The following is a 25,879-nucleotide window of genomic DNA, read 5'->3' on the forward strand; positions in this document are numbered from 1 at the left end:
CATTTCAGAAGAGACGAAGCTGCTTGTTGCACAGTTTGCTTTTCCTCTCGTTGTTAGGAAAAAAACCAACACAAACAACACATGCTTCAGATACCTAAAACACATTTTTCAGCCTTGATTTAATTTACTGCTCCGTATGACACCTCCGTTGAGACTGTTGTCCCCACCCTCTCTCCAGCCTACCAGATCACGTACCACCTCAACTCCACCAACAGCAACACAGCCACGGTGGACGTGCTGAACCCCAGCGCTCGCCAGTACACAGTGACCAACCTCAAGCCGGAGTCCGTCTACGTGTTCCGTATCACCGCGCAGACGAGGAAGGGCTGGGGCGAGGCCGCCGAGGCTCTGGTGGTCACTACCGAGAAAAGAGGTAACAATATTAGATACACATAATACATATAGCAGTATTATCTGTATGGTAATAACCATCAGTGATCCTTTTCAAATTATAGAATGTAGAATTACTCAAAACCTGGCACTGCCTCCATTTTGGTGTATGCAGCTGTGGTGGTTACATCTGCTGCTATTTGTTATGTTTGTCTTTTTTTTATTAACTGTGCAAAAATTAAAACAAAAAAGTTGGAAACGGCGCTATTTGTAGTAAGTAAGAGTACTTTGCGTGCAGCTTTAGTTGACTAAAACTAAACTAAAACCTAAAACTAGGTGTGAAAAATCATTTTAGTCACCTGAAATTAAAATGAACTCACAAAACGAGCTAAAAAATGAGGAGGCATTGTTGCAAATGTTTGTGGGATGTCAACATAAAAGTGTTGCGTTCATATTCTAACACCTATTATGAACTTAAATCTTGCCCCTGACAAATACCCCTCATGTTATATAGTAATTAGAAAAAAATAAAGTAAATTAACACTAAAATTGATGAAAAGTAAAGTAAACAGAAAGATTTTTCAACAATAAAAGCTAAACTAAAATGAGCAAACCCACTCTAGTAACTAACTGAAACTAAACTGAATTGAAAGCGAAAATTAAAAAATAAAAACTAATGAAAACCTCTGATTAGTTCAAGTAAGTGTCATTATTTGTGGCAAATTACTGGAACTAGAGACCACTTGCAAAGTTTCTTTGACAGAGACGATAATAGTTGCTAAGCAACTAAGATGCATCTCCAACTGCGACCATCACAGAACCACTCTCATTTCCATGTGGTCAATATGACCACATATTGCCAAAATAAGTAAAATTATCACTTTTACATTCGCTTTTAAACATCTTGAATGAAAATACAGACAATTTTAGGAAAATTCAGGCACAAGCAGCATTTTTAAGTTATTGCACATAAGTATTGCTTTGGGAAGTTGTCATAAAGACGGTCTTGGCCGTGTTAAAGTGTTGGATATATGGCAGATGGCTGTACAATAATAATTTGAATGAGCGCATGGAAAACATCATTATCTCTAATGGTGTTTTGTACAGTGGTGTTTTGAAGTGTAATGGTAACATCATTTGTAGTTCACTTGCCAACAGGAAACACAGGAACAGTTGTACGTATCATCCTGAGCGCACACACAGGTGTGTGATCGCCGTAATGACACAAACTTGTAGAGAGAGCTGTGTCCTCTGAGTCTTCTTCTTCTTCTTCTTCTTCTTCGTGCTCAGTTCATTTCCAGTGAACAGTCCAGTTAGCAGATGTGTTTTCTAAAGGAGTGTTTGTGCCCTGTGGGTGTTTATCGGAAGCGCTCTGATGCAGTTGTGAGAGCGAATCAGTCCATCTGCTTCCCTCAAGGCATGTTGTAGATTGTTTACTCTGCAACTTTCATTTCTCAGCTACTTTTCATTCATCAGAATTGTGCATTTTCCCCCCCTTGTCTGTGCAACAGTCCATACAAATGTGAGTGAGCAAAAAAAATAAAAATTTAAAAAGAGCTCTAACTTTTTCTCATTTCTCCGTCCTTCCTTGTGTTTTCCATTCATCCCCTCCGTCCTTTGATCCCACTCCATCCTTTATGCCTAATTATAACGTCTCCCATCCAAACCCGGTGTCTCTTTCCTTCTTTCTCCTCCTTCCCAGCTCGTCCCCAGCCCACCAGCCGTCCCATGGTTCCTCAGAAAGACGTTCAGGCCCGCCAGGTCCTGCTGTCGTGGGAGCCGGGCAGCGACGGCCTGTCGCCTGTGCGTTACTACACCGTGCAGCTCAGAGAGCTTCCTGAAAGCAACTGGACAGTCCACTCCGCCTCCGTCAACCACGAGGCCACCTCGTACATTGTATCTAGGTAGAGTGTACTTGTTTTTATTTAGAACATTTTATCCTCTTTGCCCCAGCAAATGCTTTTTCTGTTTCTTCTCTTTAGCTGTGGAGGATGATACTAAATGAAACAACACTTTATCTTCTCACAGTTCCCACTGCTGCTTTCACTTAAATATTCCCTTGGCAATAGTATAGTTGGCAAATAAACAATATTTTTATATGGATGTTTCCAGTGTATTACAGTCTGGTTTAGAATATAAACAACTCTACAAAAGGCTGAAAACATTTAGGCTGTCAGGAAAGAAATTCAGCAAACGCAGCAGTCAGCATTAAGCCTCATTTTGGTTGAAATTTGTGCCTCTTAGTTTGCTCGAAAAACTTGTAGCCCCCGCAGTGAGACTACGTTTCTGTTTTGATGGCTGCGGCTTAAAAAGATTCAGCTCTGTTTTTTTTTTTTTATCATCAGAGTTGTGATGTGCTTTCCTGTGCTTCCATTCCAAAGGCTGAAGCCCTTCACATCCTACCAGTTCAGAGTAAAAGCCACCAACGACATCGGGGACAGCGAGTACAGCGAGGAAAGTGAAGCCATCACGACCCTACAGGACGGTAAGAGTGACATCAGGAGAAAGCCTCCCTATCCATAGTGTAATTTAGCCTAATCTTAAAGGACCCGTTGGAGATTTTGGGAGGATTATTTCTTACTGAGTTAGATTTTAAGATTGATATCACTCTCATGACTGTTTGGTAAGATTCGGTGTCAGAGCGAAAAGCAAAATCACCTCTTCAGCAATTATTCAGGTTTACACCTCATGCTAATAGGGTGCTTGATAACATTAATGAGGCAATCTGTAAACTTTTTCTAATGAAGGTGGCAGCATCAAGAGGCAACAACTCTAATCTGCAAACAAACCTTCAAGGGCACCTTAGGAGTGAGGCTGCCAAATATGAGCCCTGCAGCAAAAGCTCAACTGGAAAGGCCAGGACGTTAAAGATCAGAGGAAGCGCTCTGCGGATATTGAGCGCCATCGACAAACATCTTTTCTTGTCTGATGTCATCTTTAACGCCACTGTTGTCACGAGTTACCAGTTGGAGAATTTCCAACACGTTGTGGTTCTGTGTGCAGGACTATTTTTTTTGCAGGTGAAGTGAAATCTTTCTTGACTTCGGGAAGTCAGTGCGCCCAAGAAATAGTCACATAACAAACTGTTTTAAAAAATAAAGCTTCTATAGTGTACTGTATTGTGTTTAATATGGAAAAATCTCAGATATACAATATGCACAGTTTAATTTAAGTATGTGTGGCTCCTGTATATAAAGCGATAGTTCAGATCATTTTAAGTGGGGCTGATGAAGCTAAGCAATGTCCTGCTGTGGACGGGGTCAGCAGCAAAATGTGTTTTAGCCACTTAAAAAAAACGCCCTGATATTGATTCTTATAACTAGACCTTTTTTAAGTGGCTCAAATACATTTTGAATAGCTTAGTTTACATCTCAGTACTCTTCTCTGCTTCTGCCTCTCTACTACACCGATAAATACCTCACATAACGCTACTTGAAATAATCAAACTATCTCTTTAAGTCTAAACATATCTGTGTCGCTATGAAGAGAGTCTAATGTCTGCCTGAATGAGCCTATTGTTTGATGCAGACGCTGCTGGCAAAGACAGCAGGTGATGTCATGTGTGCACCATCTGCAGTTACCATGAGATAAGAGGGCAGCGTTAAAAACCTTGGCATTGTTTGCCTGGTGGTGCTTTAACCGCCTAAAAGAAGTGTCCCCTCCATTTATCTTTTTAACAGCTATTTTTGAATCATCTGTCACTGGCCTTTCTGTCTCACCTCTTGTGTGTTTATGCTCCATGAATGCCACTGCGCATGGCGAGATTTGGCATCTTCAGTCACGCACATTTTCAGGTCAATTTAGCCCATTTTTTCTCTCCCCTTTTATTGCCTTCAGCGCCCGACGAAGCCCCCACGATTCTCTCCGTCACGCCGCACACGACGACGTCAGTGCTGATCCGCTGGCAGGTGAGTGGAGACGGTTTGTTTTATGTGTCATTGTTTGCTGAAACCATGAAAGTGTGAGAAAGTGGCCTCTAATGAGAGACCATGACAGTGCACAGAGGAGGCCTCTACTTACAGACTGGATGCTACGCACTTTTACTTACTTTTGTGTGTTTGTGTGTGTGTGTATCTAACAAAAAACAGCCTCACACACACTCACACCTGAATTAACAGGTCATAAAGAGCAAAACAGGAGGCTCCAAGCCACAATTTTACTTTTATGGAGAACACTTGTAGAGTTTATAAGGATAGAGAGGTAGTTGTTTTCTCCCCTCTGGCCCTGCTCTCTCATGTTCAACCATGGGGGATTTCTCACATGACTCACCTGTAGATGAGCTCACTTTCATTTACTGTAAATCTCTTCAGTGATGATAAGCACAGAGACAAAACACAGCGTGATGAAGTGGATTTTTTACAGTGAAGAAACATACATGTTAAGGTGAAATTAGCCATTTATACGACCTCATTAAAACTGGAAAACTGGGTCACATGCAGTATTTTAAGCTATTTCCGGGCCTCAGACCTTAACTCCCCATTTTTTTTCCCTTTCAGCCCCCCTCTGAGGAGAAGATCAATGGGATCTTACTGGGCTTTCGGATTCGATACCGTGAGCTGCTGTACGACCGTCTCCGCAGTTACTCTGTTCACACCATCAATAGCGCGTCCACCTGGGCCGAGCTGAACGGTGAGGAACCGCTGCAGTTAACACGACAATCTGCACCTTCACTGTTTGATCTGTACACAAAAAAAAGTTCACTTTTTTCACTTTAATGAGCGCTTCTCCTTTGCCAAGATAATCCATCCACCTGACAGGTGTGGCATATAAAGATGCTGATTAAACAGCATGATTATTGCACATGTGTGCATTGGACTGGTCGCGATAAAAGGTCACTCTAAAATGTGCAGTTTGATCTTGAAAAAAGACATTTATCACGCACCGAACTGTGGAAATCTCACACAAGGCTACAGAGACCATTTTTTGCCCCGGGTGCGTAGAGTCATGACCCGCACTGCCTTACGTTACACATGGAGCTGATGCAAACAGCTCAACTGACAAAAATGAAAGCGTTTTTGGTGCTTGAGAGTGAAAAATGCGTGTGACTCGCTCGCTGAACCACCAAAAGGCAAGGAGTACTAGCCAATCAGAGGCAGAGTGGGTCGAGGGATGTCTTTTTCAAGATAAAACTGCATGCTAGTGCTCACTAACATGGATTTTGACACATTTGTGAACAGGATTTGAGAGGAATAATCATTTTGAGTGCACAAAAGAAGTCTAAGATCTTCAACTGGTGAAAAATGAGAGCAAAAACAAAAATGTTGTGCTGATATATTTGTTGAGTGTTCATTTTGTAGTATAGCTCTTTCATTTACAGCAGCTGCAGGGATCTGAATTTAAAGCAATGAACCACGGACAGAAATTGCACGTCAAAATTCATCCACCAGTGGTGTATTGAAATAAAAGTGCCATTTTCTCCGCCGGTTTTACTTCAGTAACATTTTCATACAATTATGCGACTCTGTCACGGTTGATTATTCCTGCACAGTCTTTATGTGTCAGCAGCACTATTATTTCCATCAGAGGAAAACTTTCACACAGGCCTATTCTGTTCCCAAGATCTCCCTGCTGTTCTTGACACTTCACAGCAAAACATTTCATCTTGTGATCAGTAGCTATCAGCTGCAAGCTATTATTAGGTTTACTCAGGAGCCGCTCCGTTTCTACTGCTCCGTGTAACTTAGCCTATAATTTTGCTCTCGTTGAGTCATTCAGGGGCTCACTCAGAGCTATGATCACCGTGATTGTGTGGGGTTTTTTTATGACGGTAGTGATGCCCTTCTCAACAACACAAATATTATTCTGTGGACACTAATACTATTGTCTCTCCGCCACCTCCCTCTCATTTCACCTCTTTTGTGTCGCGTTTTCTTTCCACCTCTCCGCCGCAGCCCCCTACAGCATCCGGAATCTGAGCGATCCGGCTCTGGTCCAGTATGAGTTGGACAGTAAGTTCTGTTACGTCTCTTCCTCGCAGAAACACACACACATTCACGTGCCTAATCTTCATGCTGGATCTCACCACACGTCTCAAGTGCTCTGCTGCCCGCGAACAGTGAAACAGGAAGAGCGGAGTGTCGGGCAAATTAACATTTGGCTGCTCATATTCACATCACATTGGTACAAACACTTCTAATGAGGCCAGTGGAAGCACTCTGTCTGCAGAAATTCTTGGACACTGAGTACACAAGCTCGCAATGCAGTCCAAAGCATGGCTTATGTGGATAAACACTACAAAAGCAGATGTCCACACATTTCTCCTGTACTCTTGTAATTATGTGCAGCAGAAAGTCAGCATTCGGTTCCCAGTAGCTGTGTGGGTGGGCAGGACACCAGTGAGGAATCACTGTTGCACCACAGGCTTTTACTAACTGTTTGAGGCACCTGGAGGGGGAGGTGCAGGGGTGGCAGACGGGGTGGTGAGCTTCTCCGGGTTAACACCAAGGAAGTCTGTGGAAAGGAAAATTAGGCGGGGAAAATGGGGATTCAGCTTTTAAAAACTAAATTTCTTGAAGGCTGATCTTATGTAAATGGACATACGGACACTGGATTAAAAATGCTTTGTAGTATTTGCAATTGACCCTTCCTAAGTCCCGCCCCTTTTGGCCGTTAGATATACTATGTGCTAGAAAAACAACCAAATTATTAAGATGGTTTAAAGATGATGCTGGGGTTCTTTAAAAGCAACCTAACACTCCTTAAGTTACTTAATGTTAGCAAAATGCTAGCAATGTAACTAGCTAACAACTGCTTTAGCTTGCATTTTGCTAACATTAGCTATCATATATAACTAGCTAGCTAACGATTGAAGTAGATTAGGTAGCTGGTTAGCTTGTGTTTCGCTAACATTAGCTATCAGATGTGATTAGCTAGTTAATAATTGATGTAGATTCATAGATTTATTATAATAAACTGGATGCCGGATGAATTGCTTGCCTCGTGCATACTCCAAAAAAGTTTTCTATCTTCTGGGTTTACTTCTGCGACATGTGACCCACTTCATATTCGCAGTGTTTCTCCCGCTGGCCCCGCCTGTGAGTTCCCGCTCAGCCTATTGACTTTACATTGTGGCAGCGTCACAGATTTCCAATCTCTTTTCTTGCCACGAGGAGTGTTTGGCCAATATAAAACCTCCTTAGACCAAAAGTTCGTAACAGAAAGAGATCACGATAGTCAGCTCAACTTTTATTGGGGCACAGAACAAAAAGGGGCGGGACTTAAGAAGGATCAGCTGTAAACAGTACAAAGCATCTTTAATCCAGTGTCCATCAACAAACTAGCTTGTCACTTCCTTTTCACCTGGCAACCATTTTTAAATTTTGTGGGAAATAAGGAAGTTGAAATTTTTTTTTTTTTTTTATTATTATTACCGTCTGCCTTATTTTTGCATTGTTAGAAAAAAAATACCTTGTTTAGAAAAAATGTCATTCACAGTCAGTGTTGATATAATTCCTAACTTTGTATCCCTGCTTGTTTACTTTCGCTGCAGAGCTGAGTAAACACAAGCGCTACGAGATACGCATGAGTGTATACAACGCTGTGGGCGAGGGGCCAACCAGCCCGCCACAGGAGGTGTTCGTGGGAGAAGCAGGTATGTACGCTTCCTGTCACTTCAATCAGCGCGGTCTCATACAGCAGCTGCTCCTGACAACTTGTGTATTGAAGTGATCTGCTTCAGAGACTTTAGATTGCAGGTGTATTTTGTCTCTCTTAAATCCTGTTTAGGTTGGAACAGTTTTTCTGCTTTAAGCTATAATGCTGCAAAAACTGACACTTGTTATACATAAAAAAATATTATTAATTAATGCGATGGCCTCCAACAGTGCCTACAGCCCCACCCCAGAATGTGGCCATTCAGTCTGCAACAGCCACCCAGCTGGACGTGACATGGGACCCTCCCCCTGTGGACGCACAGAACGGAGACATCCAGGGCTACAAGGTCAGATTCTCACTTTACTTAAAGCGTAAATATGTCATATACAGGGGTGGAAGTAACTAATTACAAATACTCAATTTACTGCAAGTAGTTTTTTGGTTACTTGTATTTTTATGAGTAGATTTCCAAGTCTTGTACTTAAGTATGAATTACAAGATGTAATCTACGTAGTTACGTTTAAAATCATAGTTAATTACTGGGTAAAACTGAATTAATATCCAAACCTTTCATTTGTATTTTAGTATCCAATAAGGTGATCTGATGATCAAGCATTCATCATTTAATTGCCATTAAGAGTTTAACAAATTAAAAACATATTCATGGATATTTAATCAATAGTCGTGGCAGTAATTGCACCTCATTTGACATTGTTTTGTCTGGCGGAGCCGTTTGTTGAATATAGGACCTTAAATTTAGACATAAAATGAGAAAATTACAAAAAAACAGAAAAGAGAGTTGAAGAGGTGGCTATGACCTCAACGGTTAAAAGTAACCAATACTTTGAGTAGTTTTTGAAACAAATACTTCATACTTTTACTCATTTTAATTTTAGCAATTAACAGTACTTGTACTTGAGTACAGATTTTCGATACTCTTTTCACCACTAGTCATATACTTACTGTACTAAAGCATAAAATGACCAGGATATGTCATTATAGGTTAATGAAACATGCTAAATTGAAATACTCACTTCTCTGACAACAAGGCCATAACCAGCATGTTCTTTGAAATTTCCATTCCAGCGTGGAACGTCTGTTTTTGTTTGCCCGTTTCATGTTTAATCACTTTACATGGAGCTTAAATTAATACTGGGTGTTCTGCAAATGAGTTACCATCTTTCAATGAGATGTAAGAAATCATTCAAAATCAGAATCTAAAAGTGTGTATTTCACACTTTGGACTTTGAGTTCAGGGACTCCCTGCCAGACTCCATTAACATTTTGCTCAATTTAACAGTTATAAACATGTATGACTTCTACAAGATTATTAATGGTTCCTGACGAGTCATAAACAGACACTTACTCATTCGGCAAACATTTCGGCATTAATTTAAACTCTAATTAACATGAAACAGGCAAACAAAAACAGTTATTCCAGCCCAGAGCATTTCAACTTAACATGCTTCCTTGATCTCTGATGACATATTGTGGTCAATTTCTGATTCATTACAGTAAGTATATTACAGTTTTCTCATTTCATATACTGTCTATGGCTTTAACTCACTATTTTAACTGAGGTTCTCGTTTTTGAACACGAGGGCGTTACATAAGGCCCTTTTAAACTCTCCAGCAAATGCTGCTCTGTGCCATATTGGGTTTAAGAGCAACACGTTTTGTGTACCTACAACGCTGTCTTCTGTTTGTATCATTACATAAACATTTAAATGTTTTGTGGTTCACAAGTGAGTACATCCATTTGATGTTAAACACCATTAAAGGCACATTTGTACACTTTTGGCTAACACTGTTCTCCAGAGGGGCTTTCAATGAACGGTTTAGTCTGCTGCTCAAGAAAACATTTACAGGGAATAAAATGAAAGTGCTTTCTCTTCGGGGAGTTTGAAATGGGACTGAGTTTTATAGAAGCAGAAGTAGCTGTAATCCCTAAACAGCATCTGTAGACAAACATTAATGTTATTTTATTTTATTTTATGCCCCTCTTATTCCGTGTAGGTTTACTTTTGGGAGTTCCAGCGTAAGAACGAGACCGAGCGGCTGCGGACTCTGTTCATGCCCGAAGGAGGGGTGAAGCTGAAGAACCTGACCGGTTACACCACCTATATGATCAGCGTAGCCCCCTTCAATGCGGCTGGGGACGGACCTCGCAGCCAGCCAACGAGGGGACGAACTCAGCAAGCAGGTATATCTAACCACTACATACCAATAAACATGCAAAAAAAAATTTGTTGTTGTTTTGTTTCGGTAGCAGACATGATTTCACTGAAATTTAGTCTACAATCTTGTTCTAATGTGTCTCTAATTACCCTCTAATAAAGTCTAATAAGGGTCTAATAAAGACAATATTCTAGTTTTTGTCTAATTTGATATGAAGTATGGCTCGTTAGGTGTTTTGCTGTAAAGTGCGACCCAAATTCTTTATTCACCGTGAATGAGTGCAACAGTCAAGATAACTGCAATCAAGCAGTACTGCAAAACAAATATTTCTGTATGTAATGAACACATGATGGAGTGGTGCTGAGGAAAAGAAGACAAGCTGAAGACAAATGAGGTGTTGGGATGACACGACTAAAGCAGATAAATTAGAGCACGAACAGCCATGTTCATTCATTCATCATATTTATGTGCTGCTGCTGCTGATGGTGGTGGTGGTGGTGGTGCTGATGTTAGTTCGGAGAAGCCGGAGAGTTTTCTCAAAGTGGATGAGTCAACCATGAAGAAAGAATTTGTTGTGAGGATGATGCTAATCGTTGCTGTCAGCATGCCAAACGATGTTAGCGGAACCACACACTGAGCATAAGTTCCTAATCAGCAAACCCACTCCAAACTCATTTGCTGAATCTCCTGTTTTGTCTGAAAAGTAGATGGTATGAAAATTCTTTGGGGCGAGTTTGTCTGTCTGCAGGCACGCTATGTCCACAAGACCGTCCCCGCCAAACCGCCCCCGTGCCCCTTACCCATCTCTCTTTCTGTCTGTCTCACTCTCTGCCTCACTTTCTTTTTCTCTTTTCTTTCTGAAACTCCTGTGTAAAAGCCTTTTTTTATAACATTTTGGCATTCTCATATTGTAACTTGGCCCAGTAAAAAGGCAGCAAAAGAAAATGTTCACAGCGTTCCCTCGTGGGTCACCGCCGTGAGAGGAGGAAGCAGATGACAAGCTGTAAGGGGGAGGAGGGTGGAGCACTGCGGAGATAGTTATCCCATCTTTTTAGACAAAGGGGCTTTGTCTTTTGAAAGTGTCTCAACTCCTGTTCGACAAGTTATCACAACGGCGGCTCTGGATCTGCAGTGAGAAAAAACGGCTAAAAAAGAAGCTGCAACAGTCACAGCCTCTAGGTGGTGCAGAGATTAAGATGATTTGCACAGCTTTTGTTTGCCTGTTGGGGGTGACCTCAACAAGTTTTCTTGCTGAGACGAGTTAAAAGCCAGTTCTGTGAGGTTTCAAATCCACTAAAAATAAGTTATCATTCACCGAAGGTTAAGCGAAGTTTGTTTCAGTTCTCAAAACATTACTGTCCCTTGTGAAACATCTGTACAAACTTGTTCTGTAGAGCTTTAAAAATTGATGTAATGTGTTCACAAATATTTCATAGGCTAACTTACAAATATAAATCTATAATCCTGGCCCTGTTGGTGCAAGGGGATTTAGGGTTGCTGTGACATTACAGCACACATGGAAAAGTTACTACAGTCAGTTAATTACTAAAAGCTGCCTCTCAAAATTGTCACAGAAAACAGCCATAGACCAAAACAGCATAGAGCATAATAAAGAAATCACCTCAAAAGCTGGCTCTGCTCGACATCATTTAAACCAGAATCACTTCCAAATGCACAGTAATACCATTGCAGCAAATATCATTAATATTTAAGCAGCGAAACTAAAAGCTGTAGTTAAAAACTTGACCCTCAGACTGGCTTCCCACACAACCTTTGCACACATTTGTCAATTAAAACCTCCAAAATCCCTTACGTATAGCCTTCTTTATTGACTATTTGCCGTGCGTCTTTTGACCTTCGACCTCTGTACACTCCAGCTCCCAGCGCTCCCAGCTTCATCCACTTCAGCGAGCTGACCACCACCTCCGTCAACGTGTCCTGGGGCGAGCCCACCTTCCCTAATGGCATAATTGAGGGCTACCGTCTGGTCTATGAACCCTGCACACCGGTGGACGGTAAGCTGTCATTCTGACTCACTTCCACTTTCCTCTGCTCAAAGTGGCTGCTGGCTTCTATAAAAGCTTCATGCACACTGCAAGATCCACTACGATGATGAATTAAGATGTGTGTAGAATTCGACTCGGTCAGAATCTTGTGGTGTGCATTTTTCTTGAGCTATAAGCTAACCATCACCTTGACCTTAAAGGAATAGTTTGGATTATTTGAAGTGGGGTTCTACTTATCTATAGTCAGTGTGTTTCTTTCTAGAGATGGCAGTCAGCACGCCCTCAGTTTGCAGATGCAGCAGCAGTACCGGTGTAGGAAGAAAAGCAATGTACTGCTGTGGACAGGGTCAGCACGAAAATGTATTTTAGCCACCTAAAAAAATCAATATTAGTTTAATTGTGTGTTATCTTTAGAATATTTTCACTTTATTACCTTGCCATCATACAGCCTTTTCCGATGGAAGGATGCCATTATGTAAGCCAAATATTGCTCTCCAAAGCCACCAAACTCCTTTATGTTGCAGAAAAGGAGAGTTGCTGGTCTATCGCTGCCTCAATTGGTTAGTTATAGTTAGGTTTTTTTTTTGCACAAGGAGTCTGGTGGCTTTGCAGAGAACATTTGACTTATATAATGGTGGTTTAACATAAAAAAACCTCCTGTTTTTAAAAAGTCCAATGGAATGCCATTCAAAGTCGGAGTAGTAAGAAGTATAATGGCGTCTGTTGCCTCTTGTGTCGTTTTTCTTCCTCTGTTTCATATATGCAACAGGGATGCACTGCTGAGAGGTTAAATGGGGTGTACACCTGCCAAAGAAAAATCAGTTTATACGGTCAGCCATGTCTTTTGTTTCCGTTTGGTATCGTGCACCTGGAACACTTGAAGGTTGGAAGTTGGACTGGGAAATTCCAGCCTCCGAATTTGACTGAAATGCAATATTAACTTCCTGCACCTGTACTCCTGCTGCTTCTCCAAACCGGGGGTGTGTTGACCATCTACTGTGGCTAATGTACTGACTATAGATAAGTCAAAAAATGTGAACTATTCCTTTAACAGCTTGAACGTCATTGCAACCTTTTACATATCTTTTACTTTCATCACAAATGATGTGTGACTACTGTGCCAAAGTACAAACATATTTCCCTCTACTAATTCCATTACTGCGTATGTGTGTGTGTGTGTGTGTGTGTGTGTGTGTGTGTGTGTGTGTGTGTGTGTGTGTGTGTGTGTGTGTGTGTCGACTGTGCTCCCACATTGCCTGGCCTGTGTAAGACCTGCTCTAAATGTGGTTTGTTTGTCTAGAGTCCTCAGTGGCCTGTGCCGACTGTCTTCACTCCCCCTCCCCCCCAGGCGTCAGTAAGACAGTGACGGTGGATGTGAAGGGGAGCGGCCCCCTCTGGCTGAAGCTCAAAGACCTGGCCGACGGCATCACCTACAACTTCCGCATCCGGGCCAAGACCTTCATCTACGGGCCCGAGGTGGAGGCCAACATCACCACTGGCCCGGGAGAAGGTAATGGTGACAGTAATAAACTTTAGTTGTATAGCACTTTTCAGAACACAGGTACAAAGTGCTTCACAAAATAAGGTAAAAACGATAAAAATATAACAGTATGAAATAAAATGATATAAAATGTAGGATCCAATATAGCAGAATGTATTAAAAACAGTAAAATACGTGTGATAGAGGAGGGATGGAACCCACAGATTTACTATAAAAAGCCTTCTTATAAAAGTAAGTTTTGAGGTTTGTGTGGTGTTAGGACGGCTGCTATATTGTCTCTTAGAATTAGTGAGATGTCTGGCAGCCGAATTTTGAACGAGCTGGAGATGGGAAATGGCTTTATGGCTGCACCCAGAATAGAAGGAATCACAATAATCCAAACGTGACAAGGTAAAAACATGGATGACTTTTTGCAGATCTGCCAAAGATACAAAAAAAAAAAATCTTGACCTTTGCAAGTTGAAGAAAGCATGATTGCACTGTTTTAGTGTGTCAAAGCAAAGCTTGGAGTCAAAGATCACGGCCAAATTGCGGGTGGACTGCTTAATGTTTCAGTAGTGGTTCCCAAGATTATTTTTAAGGGCGTAGGTCAGGTTTGTTGGGCCGAATAAAAGAACCTCAGAGTGGAAATTTTCCTACATCCAGCATCTGAGAGTCAAGCCATATGCTGAGAGACTTTGTCAGCGTCCTCGTTTCTGGTCAGTGCAACATAAATTTGCGCATCATTTGCATAACAATGAAAATTAATATTATATCTGTGGATAATTTCACCCAATGGGAGCAAATAAATAGAAAATAATATGGGCACAAGAACTGACCCATGGGGAACACCACATGAGGAGAATTCCCAAGAACCTCTTTGAAAGGTAGGACTGAAACGGAGTGTCCTTAATACCCACATAGTTTTTGACGTGATTAATAAGACTGTCATGATCAACTGTAGCTCAAATCGACCAAAATTAAAACTGAGAAAACCTCAGAATCAGTGGTAAGCAGTCAGTTGTTAGTCACTTTAATAAAAGCTGTTTCTGAACTGTGCTGGGCCCAGAAACCTGATTGATATTCCTCAAAAATATCCTGCCATTCATGTCTAAAATCCATTGAAATGCAACACACTTTTCTAAAACTGCGGATAAAAGGTAAGTTTGAAATTGGTCGAAAGGTAATGACTGTGATGTCTGCTCGTGAAAATGAATGAAAAAAAGTCTTCCTTTGAAATGCTTTACTTCAACACTTAATTATTCCCCCTCAGGAGCCCCGGGACCCCCTGGAGAGCCCTTTATCACGCGCTACGGTTCGGCTCTGACCATCCACTGGACCAGCGGGGACCCGGGACGTGCTCCCATCACACGCTACGTGATCGAGGCCAGACCTTCAGGTGGGTGCCTCAGCCACATAAAGACACGTCCGAATGCTCGCCACCTCAGCCAGGAAGTCGCAAACCTTGCCTTATGTTCGCCCCCCCGATAGTTTGATTAAGTAAAGTGGTGTAAAGTGTCAACATCTGCTGCCCCGGTGTCTGTGTCACTGGTATTTTAATGGGTTATTGATCGTGGCGCAGCAGTTGAAACAATTGGCATCCGGTTTCAGTCGTGATTGACAGGCGCTGGCAGGGTTAAGATGGTGATGGATGGTGGGTGACTCACAGGGAGCCATGTGGTTCACATCTTTTGAGTGAAACTTTAGATTTTTATCAGCTGTTGATGTTCCCAACCTTCTTCCTTAAGAGACTCCTTTTTTTATCATTGAGTAAATTCACCGAGTCAGTGTTTAATAATAACACTACAGAAAAACTGATAAACTGCACAATTAACCCAATTAGTCACAGCAGGAAGTTTCTGTAAAACAAATGATTTGGAAGAATTTGAAGCAGATTATTTCCTATTTTTAGGAACTTTTTCTTCAATTCTTTGACTGTTTTTTTTTTTTTTAAACAATTTCTCTTCAGTATTTTCTTCTTCCTGATGCTTGTCCATTGTTCTGTTAACTCTGTGTTTTTTTTAATGCATACTTTTCTGATGCAGGATGAGGCTGTTTAGCAGAGAATGAAGGCTATGTGAATAAAGCTTGTGTTCACGTCTTCATTGCACCCTTATCTTCAAATGCTTATTTTGAAGGACCAGATCTGAAAATTATTAGGGCCTGAGCGCTGACCTCGGTGCGAGGACCCTATTAGATTTGCTCGGATTATTATTTTTAGTCTTTGTCCTCTTCAGTCGCATTTTTGAGCGGCTAAACGTGCTCGATGGCACATGAAACTTGGAACACGCATTAGTCGTGGTAAAAGAATTTGTGGGCCTAATCTAAACTTTGAAAATAACAATTTCATTTGGTCTTCTTAGTAAAAATGAATGAAACACTGAGATAAGGGCATACTCTGCATTTGTGTTTAGAATAAAAGGTCTGGACCCCTATGTTGGGAACCAGTGATATATAGCATAGGTTAATGCTCAGGACAGCAATGAAGACGGTTAAACCAACCCCACGAGCTCCCTCCTTCCTCCTCATCTTCTCTTATCGATATGCCGAGGGCCACATCTCTGCAGTATCACATAACTGGCTGACTTGTTTTTGTCTTGGAATCAAATTACATCAGCTTTTCTAACTTTTACCAAAGTTCAGACTCATGACAGATGAACTCTGGTGCTTGTTTATGTGTGTGCAGCCCATTAAAAGAGTCAAACTTACATTGATGTTTATAAGCAGCGCGATCTGTAATAAATGGTCTCTGGCAGGATTTCCAAAGCAAACGGCAAGCCATCTAACACTGCTTCATTTGAAATATGGCTGCACCACTATTTATGATGTAGATTTGGTTGCTGTAAATTTCACGGGAGCAGTGAAATTGATGGATTGTGTAATATTTGTAGGAATTATGAATTACTGTGGGAGCTGCCTGCCAGACCGGAGCCTTATATCAAACAAACAAACAACCTGTTAACAAAGACATATTGACATTGTTCAAGATTCTCCTCTGACCCATACTCTCCCCAAATTATATCTTTAACTCCATTACAGATGAGGGATTGTGGGATATCCTCATCAAGGACATCCCAAAGGAAGTGACATCACATACGTTCAACATGGATATCCTGAAGCAAGGGGTCAGTTATGACTTCAGGGTGATTGGGGTGAATGACTACGGCTATGGTTCCCCAAGTCTACCTTCTCCTTCGATATCTGGTGAGCTTTCATGTATTACTTTAATTTTCAGACTAAATTAAATTCCCTAAGGTTATTCAAACATCACAGAAATGCAGCCACTTGTTTTTAACAACCATGAATTCCAATTTCCTGTGTTTCGTACAGCCCAAAAAGTGGCGCCTTTCTATGAGGAGTGGTGGTTCCTGGTTGTGGTGGCTTTGGTGGGGCTTATCTTTATCCTGCTGCTGGTTTTCATTCTCATTATCAGAGGACAGAGCAAGAAGTACGCCAAGAAGTCGGAATCAGGTGAGTGCACAAAACACTTGAATTTCAGTGTTTTCAAAGTGCTTGGATTTCGGATAAAGCGCTTGAAACTGCTGATTTGCATTACTTTCATAATAAATCGCTCTCTGACTGAATAGTTTGCTTTTTAGACGAAGGAATGAATTAACTCAGAAAGCCTAATTGGTTTTGCCTTTTGCACAAAATGAAGGCGGCTCCACTCGAGCCGCGCTTGCCACTCTGCACGTGTGGCTTCGCTCAACGCGACCTGTCAGCGTTGATCTGTGCCCTCTGATGGAACAGTGAGTGGGAGGCTGACAGATGACAGCATGCCGGGAGGTTGCTGTTTCAGCGAGCGCTGGCTCGTTGAATTAAGTTCTTATAAATTCTAAATTAAATTAGTTGTCTCATAACTGTTTGAGTGGTTGTTTTCTATTAGCTTAGCCTCGTTATATAGGATGTCAAGTCTACTTAAAGACAGGTGACATGTTTTGAGGTGAAACTTATTTTTTTCCCGTTAATTTGACTTAATGTGATGAAGAAATGAAATAGGGCTTAATCATTTTGAGCATATAGATAAAGTGTCTATAAATATCTAATTTATAGCTGCAAGGTGCTGGGAAAGCTTGAAAATGCCCCTTTTTTTTATAAATTGAAATTGTATTGGGTTTTATCACAATAATATTCAAAAACACTCTTCTAAACTGACATATTCTAGTCAAGGTCAGGTCACGCATATATCCACTAAAACCCGTTTGTCCCATTGTTCTTTAACCATATCACTTTTGCTGTTCAGTCTTCCCAGCATCTTTTCACACGCAGCTATTTCCATCACTTGTTCCCTCAATATTTTCAGTGTAGGACTTCGAGGCTCTTTCCTGATCTAAGAATCATCCGCGCACAAGTTGTGAAACAAGTTAACACTCTGAATGCTAATTTACGTAGCTGCAGCCTTGAAAATACACCTCAAAAAAAGTGCAGGAACCATGACACAATTGCTCGTTTTAATGGAGCATTTAACTCCTACAGAAGCCGCGCACCCTGCTTCTAACCCACTGGCATAGAGAGCCAAGAATCTGATGACTTATCCTTTTCTTGTAAAATAGTAACACTTAATAAGGAGATTTAATGATCTGCAGTGTTCCAATAGAGAGCGGTGAACTCGTGGTAACTTTCTGAGAGCGTGGTAGATTCTAATTTTGAATGAATCCGATAATTGACTGAGTAGCAGCGGAACAAAAAAAGGCAGAGAGGTAGGGAAGCAGGATCGGGGGCATACTTGTCCATTCAGTGCAGCCCTGACATCAGCGGGTATTTCCCTCAGCTCAGCACTTCTGCCATGGCTGTTTAGCTGCCAGGCAGGGGAGGGGAGGGGGTCCCTGCGGGTCACTGCCCATCTTTCTGACTGACAGAGGGAAAACAAGAGGTTCCTTCTCACTCCAACACAAAGGCGCTCTCAAAGCCTCCGTATCCCCCTCTAGGAATCTGGCCCTGGCCACTGGACCTACCCAGTGGTTTTTCTTTTTCTGTGTGTTTACGTAACCACCAATTGACCTCAAGTAGCCCCGGAGCAACCAAGGAGGTCCTGGCCTGGCTGCGGTCACCTATAAGTCTTAGGTTGACTTAAAGTGTTTCTAACCTGTAACATAGCGAGCAACAGCCCCTGCGATCATTAATCTACTGTAAAGCAGCATGGCGAGTCTGTCACTCTCAGTTTATAGTGTTTGCAGTTTGATTAATCATGAGGGACACAGGGAGTCGATGCAAAATAGTCATGTTATTGCCTAGTCATGTGTGAGTGTTTACACAGAGAGGCACCCTCATATATCATATTCTGAAGTATTTTGCTCATGTGTCTCTGTGAGTTTGCGTATACAGTCCACGTGTCATTTTTACTCCACTTGAGTGTGTAATGTTATATTCTATATAAAATGTCCTTACACAACATTTCTCCAATATGTGTTTAATATACCGTATAACCGTTCAAAGTTTCCACTATAATTTATAGATCTTATTTATCTTATTTGTAGATTTATAGATTATATATACATACAGTATAAGAAACCAAGCAGCAGACATAAGACTTGAGTTGGAGTGAAGTAGGACTGAAAGGTCAAGTGTGTAAGGTTTAGGGGGATATTTGGCAGAATGTGTCAGAAAGTGAATAAAATAGTCCTAAATATCTTTTCATAAGTGTATAATTGCCTTAAAATAAGGATTTTGTTACCTTAATGAGCCATTTATATTTTCTTTAGCCCAGAACTGTAAAGCAAACTCAAAGCAACACACCACTAAATCCTACACACTGGTCCTTTAAAGGAGTAGTTCAAGGCTTATTCTCTTTTTTTTTGCTGAGAGTTAGATGAGAATATCAATATCATTCTTGTATCTGTCTGTTCAACTTAAGGCTATAGCTAGCAGCCTGTTACCTTTGCTAACAAGTATGGAAACAGGCAGATTTTGTTTCCTTCAGACAGAGTAACACTAACTGCACCTATGAAACTCATTATTTAACATCCCAAGCTAGCTGTCCTCTGTTTACAGTCTTTATGCTAAGCTTAGCTAGCCAGCTGCTGGTTCCAGCTGCATATTTTGTAGTGTTGATGTTTTCATCTAACACTCAGCAAGGAAGTAGTAAATAAGCATATTTCCCAGAATGATTAACCATTGCTTTAAGTCACAAAACTGAGTGCTTGAGAGTCCCTGGGCAATAAGTGAACCCTGCTAAGTCCTGCCCATTTTTTGCTGCTCTCCAATGGCAATTAAGTAAGCTTGATATCCAGGTCAACCTTTTCCTTCCCTGTTAAAATACTTTGCCGGAGGATCTGTAAAAATATATTCACAACCTAAGTTAAGTAATTTTAGCAAAACATTAGCTAACTAGCTAGCTAATCTACATCAGTCATTAGCTAGATAGTTAGCCATCATTTTGCTAACCCTAGCTAACTTAAGATATGACCATTTATGTCACCTTTACGGGAAAAGGAGAAAATTTACCAAGGCACAAGTTTGCTCAACTGTTGCTGGAGCACAGACCAAAAAGGGGCGGGACTTAGGAAGGGTCAGTTGTAAAAATTAAAGTCAGCAAGTGATTCAGAGGTGTCTCAAAAGATATCACAACATTCCTCTAACACGTTTATATTCAACAACATTAGTATTTAATGTCATATGTCTATTTTCAATTTTTAATTCTTAATTTTGTTCTATCACTCATTCACTGATCAAGTCATTGATCAGTTGCACTCATCCTCCCAGACACTAACCTGCCTGTCCGTCTGGCCTGTGGTCACACAGTGTCTCTGTACGTGTGTCCAGGTAACAACTCCAACTGCAATGCTCTGACCCACGGAGACATGGTCAGCCTGGACGAGGGCCGCTTTCCGGCTCTGGAACTCAACAACCGACGGCTGTCTGTGAAAAACTCCTTCTGTCGGAAGAACGGCGTCTACACAAGGTCAGTGATCCACTCTGACAGCTTATAGCCCAGATCATTTAAAACGCAGATGAATTTTTTTAACTACAAGCTTAATTTAAAGTCAAAATTAAATGACCATATGGTAAAATCGCTGGTTTATTCATGGAAATTTAACCTCATGCCTGAAAATATTTTCAGCTCTTTGGAAAAAGCCACTCACCTCCTGACAAGTTGGACTTAAATCCAGGCTTCCTGCTATTTAAAGGCAGCATATGAACTGACTCACTACAGATTCTCTTTTAATGAGCTTCTGTATTCCAGCGAATCCTGGCTGTTAGACATGCAGCATGTGGAGACCATGACCTTGTTTAAAGCCAATCACTCTGACTGACACCAGCACTAAGAGCGCTGAAGGGAGTTATGAGTCCAATCCGACTGTATACTTTGCACCTAGATCATTAGTACCTGTTTGGGTAAGAGGTGGATTTAGAGACGTCTGCAGTCGTGTTGTCAAGGATAGTTGAAAGGTTTGTTCGTCAGCAGTGACTGTATCATAGCATTTTGCAGCTTACTGACTGGCTGAGACTGGTACGCTGACTGTTGTCATGATCTATTGTCATTTTTACTGCAAAGTTGAAATTGCATGAGATGTTATGACATCATGACATTGATCAAGCTAATATTGTCTTTGTTATGACAACTTGACATTAATCAAGACCACATTGCCTTTGTCACAACACCTTGTCATTAACCTGGTCAAGAATTGTCTTTGTCATGACAACTTGTCATTAGCCAAGATCAGATTACCTTTGTTATGACAAGTGAAAAAGGTCTTTTTACAACAACTTGACATTAACCGAGACATAATAGTTGTATTTCTTATGACAACTTGTTATTAACAAAGTCAAAATGTCTTTTTATGATAATTTCACATGAACAAAGACAAAAAAGTCTTAGTTGTGACAACTTGACATTAATCAAGCCAATAATGTCTTTGTTATGACAACTTGACATTAACCAAGCCAAAATTGTCTTTGTTATGACAACTTGACATTAACCAAGACAACATAACCTGTCAGTGTCTTTGTCATAACAACTTGAAACTATCAAACTTAAAGAAGCCGTTTAGTCCTGGGGTGCCAGGAGCCAAACCCAGCAAGAAGACCCCTCAGTGCTCTATAACCAGGTATGACAGGTGTCATGACAGTCTTATGCACACCCCTTCAAATAATGTATTACCTAATTGGCCATATTGTGAAAGGTACATTGTTTTGTGTATAAGCATGTGTGAGAAACTTGTTTCGGTATGTGCATTTGTATGTGAGCATGTGAGTGTGGCCTTGAGGACAGATCAAAGCAGGTCCTGGTCTTTGAGGAGCTTCCAGACAGCTTCCTATTATGTCTCTGGGTTGAATGGGGGGGGGGTGCTGGGAGTGGAAGAATGCACAGATGTACTTTCAGAATCAGCAGTCTTTGAACTCAGCCCGTAGCGGAGGAACCCAAATCCCAACACCTGAGCCTCCGATTATAGATTAATGCCACATCTTGATCTCGAGGCTCAGAATACCAAAGACAGGATGAAGTCCTCTGCCTGATACCAGGATCACAAATCAAACACATTCTTAATCCCTCTGTATTCACTCTAATTCAGTGCGGTGTCACACGGCGAATGCCATTTACGGCTGATTATAGACAGATTTTCTCCGTGTCGAGATCATTTGTCCGGAGTTTAACAAAAGGGCCAATATGCATGACAGTAAATTAAATCACCATCACAGGGGAGTGAAAGCAGTTTGCTTATGGTGATTGACAACTTAATCTGTCACAACTTAAACTGTCAATATACTTTCTAGCACTGTAAAGAGGTTCAAATTAATGCTAAGAATTTGATCGACTGCTGATCTTTACTAGCCATTATTCAGTTAAAATATGTAAACGGGAGATCAAGATTAACGCTAACATACTATTTAATATGCCAGAAAAAAAAAAAAACAGAGTATGTGTGTGACCAAAAGGGTGAAAGTTCAAGGCCCAATGTTATGAGGAAATAATATGTTCCAATTGTATGTGTACTGCATGCGATAGTACATACTTTTTAAAGCCAGTGGGGCCAAACCAAGCCTGACCCACCTCCAAGCCAGCTGCCCAACCTGTGATGGCCTCCATTGTCCAGGAGAGCAGAGAGAAAGACATTTTTAAAAGCCTCTATGCTCGACTCTCAGTACTTTTGCAAATCCCTGCCATGCCGGGCTGATGAGCCGTTTCAAACCGAGTCAAATCGGGCCAGCACATGTGTATGGAAAAGGGATAATAGTGGTAAAAGTTGGAATTACTGCTCCGGTTTGCTTAATATCAAACTGAGTTATAAAACTGCTGCAACAGCTGCTACAACAAAACAAAAAATATGGCTTGTAGATGATCAGCAATCAGCATCTGTGGAAAAAACAACTACTTGATTTGCTGATTCGAGCAAAACAAAAAAAATTATCAATTATGTGGTCGTATGGTTTGTGTAAGACCTTAATCCACTCTGTCAGCACATGAACTCTTGCTTGGGCTCACACACAGGATTCCAAACATGTTTCGAGGTTGAGGCTCAACATCCAGAAGATCTGTGTTTCACTGCTTTTAAATGATAAAGAAGGACGGATTAACAGCAGCAATCCTTTGTGGCTTTCAATCGGACTCTTTCTGTAGTTTGAAACCCACTTTGACACACTGGGTTTGGGCTACGAGGAGGTCTTGCTGAAGTAATTCAGTGTAGATTAACATGGTTTTAAACACTCTTGAGTGACAAAGCTCTTGAACACTTCAGACATGTTAATGAGTCCCTACAGGCGATTGTGGCGAGAGGAGGGCCTGATAATGAGCAAAGACTGGGGGCAGATTTGATTTCACCCCCTGGTTCTCATTTCTTACCCGACGACGTAGCGCTGACTGAATTTTGCTGCGAGACGATTAAGTGGACCCTTCTCTATCCGAGAGAGAGAGTGCTGATAAATAATTTACGTCTCTCTCGACAGTGTGTGAGAGTCAAGGAGAAGAGGTGAAAGTGGGCTGAGTTTCCTCAGTGTTTTTAAACAGGCAGTTTATCATAATGTCCCACTGGGCCCTCAATAGCGTTTCTTTCTTTCACATTGGCCCCAGCTCTTTGTCTTGCTGTGCTATAAGGGGGCTCGCCGCCAGGACTGCTGAGGAATGCATGTTTGTAAAGGTTATGGTCGAGGGTCCTTTTGGGAATAAGTGCAGATAGGAATTCAGATCTGTGATTAAGGCTTTTTTTGTAATGTTTTCTGGGCTGGACAGCATCTTAGAAAAACTGGATCTCTGGGGGAGTTTTACTTGATCATTATTTAAAAGAGTCAAGCTGGGTCAAAGACTTAAAATGTTAATCATTTGTTTTTATCTCGCTATAAAGATGATCTGGCACCAGTTAAATTAAAGTAAGGATAATAATAATTTAATGAATTGATGGATGAGTTAGTGGACAGATAGAAAGTTACTCAACAGCTGCTAAAAAATGTCTGTTTTTAGACTGTAAACTTTTCATAATCATTTCAACAATATACAGCTTGTACACAGTGAAAGGAAACAACGATCCTCTGAGAGCATAGAACCAACTAAGATGACACAGACTTCCACAGTCATGCATAAAGCTGCACAAGACTATATAAAGTGCATGTGTGCGACCATGTAAATGTTTTGTTGATCCCTGGGTGTGGGTCACACGCTGCAGCGAAGGATGTCAGACAGCGCAAATAAAAGTTAAAAATTGCCTTAAATGTAAACACAAGTTGCTGTGCAAACGTTGCAATACCGTGCAAAGTCACAAGAGGTATTTACTTCATTAATCAAATTTACTGCATTCATCACCCCCAGTACATTGTGTTTAAACAATTTTGGGTATAATAATGCCAATTCTAACCGCAAAGAGAAAATAATTCTGCAAAGTAGAGCAAAAAGAGTTAAGATAATATCCTTGACACAGTGAAGCTCATAAAGCATTTGCATGAGTGCAGCAGAAAAACAGGAGATATATGCATATATATACATTAATACATATACACCCATCTGCATGCAACACAATAAATGCAACCTTCAGTTTCAGCCCATCTGTCCAGTTTTTAAAGAGCCTATGAAGTATTTAAATATCTAATATATAAGCTTTTAATCAGGTAACTATTTATCATTTGTGTCCATTATTTTATTACATCTAATAAGATAAGATAAAAGAAATTCTGGACCTATACATACACACATACATACATTGTATTTTTTTAATGCCAGTTACAAGTTTGAAGGTAAATTTTGTACAAATGTCAGTATCAGAGCTGAGCATGATTTCAAATTCATTTAATCCTATTTGCTTTTTTACAAAGTACAGTATATGTTATATAATTTTAAACTGAATTATATTTAGGTTTTGCACTGTTAATCGCACACAACAAGCAATTTGGCATCTCCGCGGGTTCTGAGAAATTATTGCAAACGTCATTTTTCTGCATTTTCTGGCATTTTAAGGAGTAAACAATTAATCTGTTCAGTGAAAAATAGAGCAGGAGCTTATTCAATAATGAGAATAGTTATTCAATGCAGCTCTAATGTGTTTGGTATTATGTTTATTGTGTGGTAATTGCCTCGTTGCGTGATGGTACAAGTTTTCCATAATGCATTAAAACTGAGCTATCACTTCAGCTGTCGCAGACAGATCTAATCTGTTTAACATGACTGATTTATTCCTAGTACTGAGAAGTGCAGCTTTCACTGCAGCCTGCTGTTCTTTATCAGAGGAGTGTCCACATTGTAAGTCATCAGCACAGTCATTTAATATGTCTGCATCAACTTAGACACTCGTACACAGGGAGATCAGACTAATTAGAAAAGCGGTAGTACATTGTATATAAGTAGCTCTCTGTTGTACACATTTAACTCCTCCACTCAAGTTAAGTGAATTAATCTACTTTAATATAACTCATCGAGCGTAATTGAATTAAAGCTTGTTATGTGATTTCCCTCTGGAGTTTTCCATTTCCACCACACCAAGCTCAAAACACCACCCCTCATGAAAACTGCTGGAGTGTACCCACAGCATTTTTGAAATGCTTTCAAAACAGATTTATTCGGGAAAAATGCAAATGTGGCTTCGACGTGTAAAGCGGCCGTGTGTGTGCGCGCGCTGCTGCAGATCCACTGGCAGCGACTGGCGGCCGACGCCACGGCCTGGAAAGTCAACAGGAGTCAGTATGTCCCGGTAGTCTCAGCCAAACCAGCACCAATCAGCAGAAACAGATGGGTGTTTGTTTAGCAGGACCGGGGACAGTGGAAAGTACGGAGGAGCTTAAGCACGGAGAGTGTTTTTCCCTCTCGTATTTACTTAAAGAACCCTCGACTAGAGCTCACCATTTTAGAATATTGTTTTCCCAGTATTTC

General features: G+C 40.9%; 1 protein-coding gene across 1 annotated transcript in view; it reads left to right on the plus strand.

Annotated features, from left to right (window-relative positions):
* Positions 1-25,879, plus strand: part of sdk2b (sidekick cell adhesion molecule 2b) — a 372,724-nt gene that overhangs the window by 331,830 nt on the left and 15,015 nt on the right. Inside the window, exons 29-43 of the mRNA XM_084740321.1 lie at positions 179-373; positions 2,033-2,234; positions 2,712-2,815; positions 4,168-4,238; positions 4,827-4,959; positions 6,222-6,278; positions 7,820-7,921; positions 8,154-8,269; positions 9,940-10,126; positions 11,979-12,116; positions 13,408-13,617; positions 14,861-14,986; positions 16,627-16,791; positions 16,918-17,058; positions 20,329-20,488. Coding sequence (XP_084596447.1) covers positions 179-373; positions 2,033-2,234; positions 2,712-2,815; positions 4,168-4,238; positions 4,827-4,959; positions 6,222-6,278; positions 7,820-7,921; positions 8,154-8,269; positions 9,940-10,126; positions 11,979-12,116; positions 13,408-13,617; positions 14,861-14,986; positions 16,627-16,791; positions 16,918-17,058; positions 20,329-20,488 — 2,107 coding nt within the window. The remainder of the gene's footprint in view (positions 1-178; positions 374-2,032; positions 2,235-2,711; positions 2,816-4,167; positions 4,239-4,826; positions 4,960-6,221; positions 6,279-7,819; positions 7,922-8,153; positions 8,270-9,939; positions 10,127-11,978; positions 12,117-13,407; positions 13,618-14,860; positions 14,987-16,626; positions 16,792-16,917; positions 17,059-20,328; positions 20,489-25,879) is intronic.

The sequence above is a fragment of the Lutjanus erythropterus genome, chromosome 17 (genome assembly GCF_056507025.1).
Source record: "Lutjanus erythropterus isolate fLutEry1 chromosome 17, fLutEry1.hap2, whole genome shotgun sequence".
NCBI lineage: Eukaryota > Metazoa > Chordata > Actinopteri > Lutjaniformes > Lutjanidae > Lutjanus > Lutjanus erythropterus.